The sequence below is a fragment of the Garra rufa genome, chromosome 18 (assembly GCF_049309525.1).
Source record: "Garra rufa chromosome 18, GarRuf1.0, whole genome shotgun sequence".
In the NCBI taxonomy this organism is placed as follows: Eukaryota; Metazoa; Chordata; class Actinopteri; order Cypriniformes; family Cyprinidae; genus Garra; species Garra rufa.
The window spans coordinates 35,429,033-35,438,572 of NC_133378.1; the positions used below are offsets into that span (position 1 = coordinate 35,429,033).

The 9,540-nt window shown below is 35.4% G+C and overlaps 1 protein-coding gene across 1 annotated transcript in view; it reads right to left on the reverse strand.

Annotated features, from left to right (window-relative positions):
- The window catches only part of reps2 (RALBP1 associated Eps domain containing 2), a 53,449-nt gene extending 44,400 nt beyond the window's left edge, over positions 1–9,049 (reverse strand). Inside the window, exon 1 of the mRNA XM_073822734.1 lies at positions 8,756–9,049. Coding sequence (XP_073678835.1) covers positions 8,756–8,935 — 180 coding nt within the window. The 5' untranslated portion in view covers positions 8,936–9,049. The remainder of the gene's footprint in view (positions 1–8,755) is intronic.
- Positions 9,050–9,540: the final 491 nt, after the last annotated feature.

Genomic DNA, 9,540 nt, shown 5'->3' on the forward strand with positions numbered 1-9,540 from the left:
AGAAAAATAAAAAAAAAGAAATTAAATGAAAACTTAAAGAAGCTTTTATAAGACTATGTAAATGGTGTTTACAATGATGCAGATTTATAATCAGCTGATCATAATTCAGCTGATCAACATCTAGAATATGAGAGCATTTCTTCACACATCTATCTAAATAAATTCCTCCATAGCATAACCTGACTGAACAGATCTCATCTCTAGACCAACCACCAATGAAATAAATCTGTGAGGATGGGAAGCTGCATTAAATCCATTCCTGTACAACCGGCTCAAACTCAGCTCATGTACCGTCTGTTTCCTCCATCTGGGGCTGGGAAGGGATTTCACGGCGTCACAACACACACGTGCAGATGCCAAAACAGTTTTTATGCTCCTGGCAACGGACATCACTTCACATGACACACCCCGTAAAATTATTATTTCTGCCGTAAAATGGTGTTTATGATGTTAGCCTGTTAAATAAAGCTCCAGTGTGTAATTCATGCAACAGCAGCCGGTATTGTGAACCATTCAGAACTGAACTGAAAATGTCTTTAAATTAGAAATAAATCTTTGAATGTTAATTGAATTTGAATTGAAGTAGCACATTTAATTTGTAATTATTATAATAATGATTTATAATATATTTTAATCAATGTGTTTAATAATTATAATAATGCCTTTACCTAAGCACATTTGTTAATTTAAAAATAAATCACGACCAGCACATTATGAATTACTATGAACAGCATTTGAATTCAAATGTATTCTGCTATTCATAATCATAATCAAATCTGAATAAATGATGAGTTTGAATACATTTACATTTATTGATCTAGTAGACTCTTTTGTTTAAACTAAAGCGACAAATACAGAAGTTCACAAGAAACTACACCCTTAAAAATAAAGGTTCTTTACTGGCATCAATGGTTCTATGAAGAACCTTTAACAATCATGGAACCTTTCAAATGCAGAAAAGGTTTTTAAAATGGTTCTTTTAAGAACTGTTCACTGAAAGGTTCTTTGGGGAACCAAAAATGATTCATCTATGGCATCACTGCAAAAACAGCCTTTTTGAACCTTTATTTTTAAGTGTGTATTCTGAACGTTTTGATAAACAGATGCCCCAGGGGACTGTGGGAAGCAGCACCTAATGTACCAGAAGACAGTGACTTCGGTTGCTGCATGTAGAGCGGTTGCTGAACAGGTTGGTCCGGTCCGGAGCCGGATGACTGCATTTGAGGAAGGAACTGTGTGCGCGTTCACGTTATGGAGATTCCAGATGCTGTGCTGAAAGCAAGTACATCTCATGCAGAAAGGACACTGCAACTGTTTACAAACATTAAAAAATATTCAAACAATACTACATTTACACCTACTGTTACAAAATGTTTCCTAGTGAGTGAGAAACGCATTCTATTGCACTTATTGGGACTATTAGAAAAATGTACTGTCTCTTTGTCAAGCAGTTAACATGCCAACATTGTAAATAAAGGCCTTCTGAAGCAATTCAATGCGTTTATGTGCAGTGCATATCCAAAAATATCCATATTTAAAACTTTATAAACTGTAAACTGTCGCTAATTGTTGTAGTGCGTTCACCAGAGAGTGGCATTCCAGCAGATGGGCATAGCAGTAAGCTCCAGTGAGAATATGCTAGTCTCACGAGAACCACGTTTTGTTTAGAGCAAGGGAAAACCAGTGTCCTCTTGATATAAAAATCATTTTTTTCTTTACAATTCCTTGTTTTGTACTTCTAATTTGTGACCAGGGTTTAGTTTTTCTTTAAAATCGTCCTACATCGATGCAGAAGTACTGACCCAGTGTTTACGAAGTGAACGTGCAAAGACGGTCAAACGCCCTTTACAAAAAAAGGTAAAACAGCGAATGTAGGACGATTTTGAAGTTGGAGGAGAAAACGAGATGGGAGTTTTTCGACATACCCTAGCTGTCTTGAACTGGAGTACACAGAATATGCATGCGCATCACAGAGCTAGACAAGAGGAGTGTTTGTGACTAAAAAGTGTGTGAATTGTAAATTTTTTAGAAAATAACTGATCATTTCACTAGAAAAGATCCTTCTTCCTTGGCTGGGATCATTTAGAGCCCTTTGAAGCTGCATTGAAACTGCATTTTGGAAGTTCAAACTCGTGGGCACCATAGAAGTCCACTATATGGAGAAAATTTCTGAAATGTTTTTCTCAAAAAAAAATTTACATCTTGGATGACAAGAGGGTGAGTAAATTATCTGTAATTATCTCAGGCATACCCAAGCAACTGCATAGCAAGATACTAAAAAAAAAAAAAAAACTCAACGTTCAGTTATGAAAATGGTATTTCAAATTTAATGAATAAATCATATGTAAATTCAGTACACTTAAATCAAATGGAGATATGGACTAGTGTCTGTAAATATTTAACCACTGGAGTCATTACATGAGCATTTGACCAATTATTATTCTGAGAAAAACTACCATCATATCTCACAAACAAAACTCTTCACGGCAATCTGTCAAAATAAATGTTCGGTTTAACTTGAAGCGATTGTGACAGAAATATATTGCTATTTCATAGTAGAAATGTATGTCTCTGTGTATTAATAATAATTATAATAAAATTATTATTCAATCTTCATTTATTAAGGAACAATCACTTTTTTCCAGAAACAACTTATTTCATCTTATTTAATTTCTGTTAAACTTCTAATAAATAATTGTCTATTTGAACAGGTTTCATGAATTCAATTAATTAGACATGTTTTTGATTACAAAAAATGTATTTAACCATTTAAAAGAGAAAAATAGAAAAATTAAACCTGGGATTTAAAAAAAGAAAAAAAAATCTGAAAAATTGGGAAAAAAATAAAACAGATTTCATAGGGCCCTACACTTTAAAGGGTTAGTTCACCCAAAAAATTCAATTAGCCCATGTTTTACTCACCCTCAAGGCATCCTAGGTGTGTATGACTTTCTTTTTTAAGTCGAATCCAATCAGAGATGTATTAAAAATTGTCCTGGCTCTTCCAAGCTTTATAATAGCAGTGGGTGGGTGTCTCTGTTCTACAATGCTAAAGAAGTAAGCTAGATGCAAGCTAGAGAAAAGTGATTATTATTAAGTTTTAAATATGGATATTTTCCTTACAAAAATGCATCAAATCTCTACAGGAGGGCTTTATTCACCCCCTTGGAGCCATGTGGAACACTTTTTATTATGGATGGATGCACTTTATTGGACTTCTTGTTGAAGGTTGAACAAAAGCAACTGCCCACCACCATTATAAAACTTGGAAAAGCTAGGACGTTTTTTTAATATACCTCTGACTGGATTCGACTGAAAGAAGAAAGTCATATACACCTAGGCCGCCTTGAGGGTGAGTAAATCATGGGCTAATTTTCATTTTTGGGTGAACTAGTCCTTTAACAACCATGCAATGCCCTGGAAACCATCTAGAACACCCTAGCAACCACAATTACACAAAACCACAAACCTTAGCAATCACATTGCAATGCCCTAGTAACAAAAAAGCAGTTCCCACACAGAACATTCTTGCATCATGTTGCAGAGTTCTGCATTCTTCAGAACACGTAAATATCTACCTGTGGTTGACGCAAAACTGTGTCACTCCACATAACTAAAACGCTTAAAGTGAACTTTGATTGTCATTCATGAAAAGGAACACATCAACCGCTTCCTGCTTCGACAGTGAGCCAGGGACTTCATAGAGCTGAAGAGCACTCAGAGTTCAGCACTCACTCACAGCAGGATCTGAGCGGATGACAGACCTCCAGAGACACACAATGACTCGTTTATTCCCCTTTGGACACACGTCTCTCTCTCTCAGCTGTGTATTGCTTTAATTATTGCACCATTAACTTGACTGACTTTAAATGAGGGTCTGAGGAGACACTGGAGATGATCGAGACGCTGAGGGCCTGCATAATGATATTTTGCCAACCATGAAACTAAAATTAAAACCATAACAGTTTTATTACTGGAAACAAAATAAACAGAGGAGAAGTTCACTTCCAGAACAAAAATTTACAGATTATTTAGTCTTGTCATCCAAGATGTTCATGTCTTTCTTTCTTCAGTCGTAAAGAAATTATGTTTTTGGAGGAAAACATTTCAGGATTTTTCTCCATGTAGTGGACTTCTATGGTGCTTGCGAGTTTGAACTTCCAAAATGCAGTTTAGATGCAGGTTCAGAGGGTTTTAAACAATCCCAGCTGATGAAGAAGAGTCTTATCTAGCAAAACGATCGGTTATTTTCTAAAGACATTTTAAATGTATATACTTTTTAACCTTAAATGCTCATCTTGTCCAGCTCTGCGTGTACAATGTGTATTCCGGTTCAAGATAGTTAGGGTATGTCGAAAAACTCCCATCTCATTTTCTCCTCCAACTTCAAAATTGACCTACATCTCTGTTTTATCTTTTTTTGTAAAGAGCGTTTTATCTTCTTTGCATGTTCACTAACAATGGGTCGGTACTTCTGCAGCGATGTAGGATGACTTTGAAGTTGGAGGAGAAAATGAGATGGGAGTTTTTTGACATACCCTAACTGTCATGAGTACATGCAAAGCTAGACAAAACGAACATTTGAGGTTAAAAAGTATATAGATTAAAAAAATGTAGAAAACAACCTATCGTTTCACTAGATATGACGCTTCTTCCTCGGCTGGGATCGTTTAGAGCCCTTTGAAGCTGTATTTAAACTGCATTTTGGAAGTTCAAACTCGCGGGCACCATATAAGTCCACTATATGGTGAGAAATCCTGAAATGTCGTCCTCAAAAAACTATTTCTTTACTACTGAAGAAAGAAAGACACGAACATCTTGGATGACAAGGGGGTGAGTAAATTATTTGTACATTTTTGTTCTGAAAGTGAACGTCTCCTTTAAGTGAAAGAAAATTAAATATATAAAAAAAACTTTAAAAAAAATTAAACATTTTACATCAAACATTTTGCTAAAATTTAATTTGAAGCAGTATCACTGAGATTCTATTCTAGTTTTTTATTAATATTTAGAATATGTTTTTATTTTTGCCGTTTTGAAATTTGCAATTTATATATAAATAAATATATAAAGTATGTCTATAATTATTTTAGTATATCAACTTAAACTAATAAAATACTAATAAAACAACTTAAAAATACTAAAACTAATTATTAAAAATTCTATTTTAAATTCAATTTAAAACCTAAAACTAAACTTAAAGTAAACAAATATAATTTTAAAAAAAACTATAAAATACAGTCATGCACAACTCAGGTTATATTTTTTCAGAAATATAAACACTAGGATGGCAGCATAGTACAATGTGTATCACATATTCATGTCAAGCCATAATACAAACTACTTTTTGCATTACTGTATCATCTAGTTCATATGGATTTTTATTGTATTTTATATGTACAAAACAGTCATTTTTTAAAACAAAAGCAGAAAAAAGCCAGATAAAAACAATAAACAAAAATATTTAGGTGGCTAAAAGGTTATGTGATCTATGTCCAAATACTAAATGACTACAATTAAATTTTCAATAAACTAACTAGGATACATTTTTTTTATTAAAAAAAGCATCCCCTTTTAAAGGGAAAAATATTTCAACAAAACAGTCTTTTTCAAAGTAGCATGCACTAATACATCTTGCAAAAAAATAACACCAGAAATGAAAGAAACAAGTGAAAAGGCCCAAAACTGATTTTGTGTTATCTTTTAAGACCGTTTTGACAAAATAGCAAAGCAACAACAAACCATTCAAGAGAAAAACAACATTCAAAAATCCCTCTAATGACTATGAAATTCATCCCTACAAAGTAACACAAAGAAAAACAGCATGACTATATGTGAAGCTTCCTGTTAATGTGGCCTTCCCAAATATTTTTGTGTGGTGGGTGTGTGTTTGCCCTTTTTTCATGGGTTAAGTCCGTGTGGGGCGCCCAGTCAGGGCAAACGGACAGGAAACAGAGCAGAAGGACATGCTGGACTTCCTGTCTGTGCAGGAACACAATGAGATGATTCTCCCAGCACACTGCAGCAGCGCTCCATGCCAAAGCCTGCTGAGACACACTTCATCTAGTCGCCTGTGTTTGTTTTTGTTTACACAAGAATACTCATGCATGAACTTTGATTAGATATAAGGCAAAAAGCAAAGATATTTCATACGTTTGAAGATCATACAGTACCGATCAAAAGTTTGGCATCTACAGTATTTGAAAATGTTTTTGAGAGACGTTTCTTCTGCTCACCAAGACTGCATTTTTTTTTTAGCTGAAAATCACAGTAAAAGCTTTAGAAATCACTCTAATATGACTGAGTATGACCAACTTATATATCCTTGCTAAATAAATAAATTGGTTAAAAAAATACTGACCCCAAACTTTTGAATGGTAGTGTAATATCATGAAAATTAAACAGTATGATGGACTACGAAAGCTTTCCCAGCCTAAAAAACGATTCATTAAAACTAAGCTGCAAAAACTTCTGACATCAGATTAATATATTAACACATGACTGTTTAATTTAACACATCAACAAGGCAACTGGGTGCTCAGAAACCTGACCCGGTCAGTCACAATGAGGTAATAAGTAGGACAGATAGGACTAATCCTAAACGCCAGAATAACTCACACTGAGTAAATTGTGAAATGAGCAAAGCACAAGGCAAAGCACATGCAAAGAGGCTATTTACATACAAGTCTTAAAGGTACAGTAGCAAAAATGAGCCCTGTAATTCAAAGCATCAGAAGGAAGGTACAAATTATTATTTGTTGTTGTTGTTTTTTACTTAATTATGACTTGTATTGTTGGCCATTGGTACAAATAACCCTGCTTACGACTATGGTGTGAACACTTGACCATTTTTGACTAAAATAAAACTAATATAATCAATTTAAACTATGTCCCAGATCCTAAACAAACCTTTTCAAGGTTTACTGAAGTGAAATGAGGTATAATTTTGGATCCCACCCATAACAGCCAGTCCTGTAAGCCAGTCCTGCCCAGTGGGTTATCTGTGTGTGAATGAGGCAGCACCCTTCCTGTCATCCCGATTTCACACGCTCACACGGCTATTCACCCTCATTGTCAACACAACTGTGGAGTTGAGTATTTGAACACCACCCACAAAGCTTTAAGTCTGACTGAACATGGTAAACACCTTTCACCTGACTCATATGACGTGTCAAATGACACATGACGCATCCTAGTGTTCACAATTGTAAAAAAAATGCCTGCCAGTGCAAATGTCAGCAGAAAATCCTCACTACTAATGCTGATGTTTATAAAGAGCGAGCTTCAAATGCTCCTCAAAATGAATCACTGACATACAGAAGTGTTTTTAAATTGATTGAATCACCGAAACAGGACATTTCACTGATTTAATTAGTGTAAAAACACTTCTTAAGTTTCAAACACATGACCCTAAATTCAGCATTTTACCACCACCAAATGAGTTCATACTGACTACAGCATCTAGTATAAATACTACACATTTCGGGGGCATGGTACCACAGCAATAACAAGGTATTTAAATAGGGTTACCATGCAATACTATGGTAAACATACATCCTATTACACTATTACAGAAGGTTCAAACGCTCACTGATGCTCCAAAAGGAAAAAACGAGGCATTAAAAGCCGAGGGTGAAAACTTTTGAACAGTTGTGTACATTTTTCTTATTTTGCCTAAATACCATGTTTGTTTTCATTTGGTACTGCCCTTTAGAGGTTACATAATATAGTTGCATGTTTCCCAGAAGACAAAATAAGTTAAATTTACCCTAAATCTTCAAATTCAAAAAGTTTTTACCCCCGGCTCTTGCATGGTTTTTCGTTCTTGAGCATCAGTGAGTGTTTGAACCTTCTGTAATAGTTGCAATAGTTCTTTGAAAAACCATAGAATTTGAGGGACCTGAAGGATTTTTCTGAATAATAGTGGGCAGTTCAACTGTTCAGGATGAACAAGGGACTCCTGAACAATTATCATATTAACAAACAAAACAAAAACAAAAACAACAAAAAAAGCACAGCTGTGGATCATTCAGGTGAGAACACAGTATTAAGAATCAAGGGGATGTAAACTTATAAATTCAACTAATATTTTCTCTTGTGAACTATTTGTAAACATTTTTTATGTGAAATATCGTATTCAGGTGGTGAGTACTAAATAAACAATAACATGCATTTTGTATGATCCCTCTTATATTGGTAAAATAATTAACACGTTGCAGATTCTGAAAGGGGGGTGTAAACTTTTGATCTTAACTGTATATATTATATACACTATACATGTGATTCAATTACTAAATGTATATAAATAAACAGTATGCAGTATAGTATCTAGAATGATCTAAATGTATATTTTATTGTCTTACACCGCGGAATCTATAAACTACATAATGTACTTTCAAGTGCCAAAAAGTATTATGGTACTATGATGTGTTTTTGGTCATGATTCAGTGGGAATACCGTGAAAATCCTTTACGTATCTTGAAGAAGCATGTCAATACAATGGTGTATGAATATGGTACCCATTCAGTTATAGTAGCCTATACATATTACAGTACTATCACCATCTGATGCCATCACTGTACCATAAACGCCCTCAAGGCACTCTCAGGTCCCTTAACTTTACTCATTCCTGTAAACACCGCCACATACTGTACATCCAGACACAGCAGATATCTGATACTCGAACGCCCGCAGCCCCCCAGGGCGTCCCCGACACGCTCCTTGAGGGGCGGCGGTGAAATCCGCGTAAACTCACCTGGTGCAGCGTCTCGGCCGGCAGCTGCGACGCCCGGAACAGCTCTGCTACTTTCCCAGCCGCCGGTTTGCCGCTGCTGTCGGGCTGACAGAGCGCGTACAGCCCGGAGTAACATCTCTGCTCAGTGTCGCTCAGGGAAATGAAGGTCCCTCCGGTGCCCGCGGCGGATCCCTGATCCATCCCCGAGCGTGAGCCGCAGACGCCGGGCGTCCAGACGTACGGCCTCTCCGTGGCCCTGTGGCGGAGGGAGGCGCGTCCGCTCTGCGGTGCTCTAGTACAGGCGCACTCACACACACGCTCTCTCACACACAATGAACTCAGATGAAGATTTGCTGCTTCTCTCTTAGTACCACATCAGACCGCAGAGAGGCGCCACAAAACCACACAAACTCTCACTGCACACACCAAGTTAAATATTTAGAGGTAAGATTTACATTTTGATTAAATATTTAGATTGGAATTTAAATTTTGCAATAAAGATTAAATAAACGTTTAACATAGTGTCAAAGATTTTTTAAAATTATTTTAATATATTAATTAGTGCTGGGCAACGATTAATAGCAATTAATCACATAGAAAATAAACGTTTTTGTGTACATAATATATGTGTGTAGGTATATTTATTATGTAATTTTATTATGTAAATTTATATATAATATAAATTATATCAATGTAAATATATATGTAAATACATGTAAATATTTTCAAAAAAATATACTGTATGTGTGTTTCTTTATATATACATAATAAATACACACAAAAACTTTTATTTCGGATGCGATTAA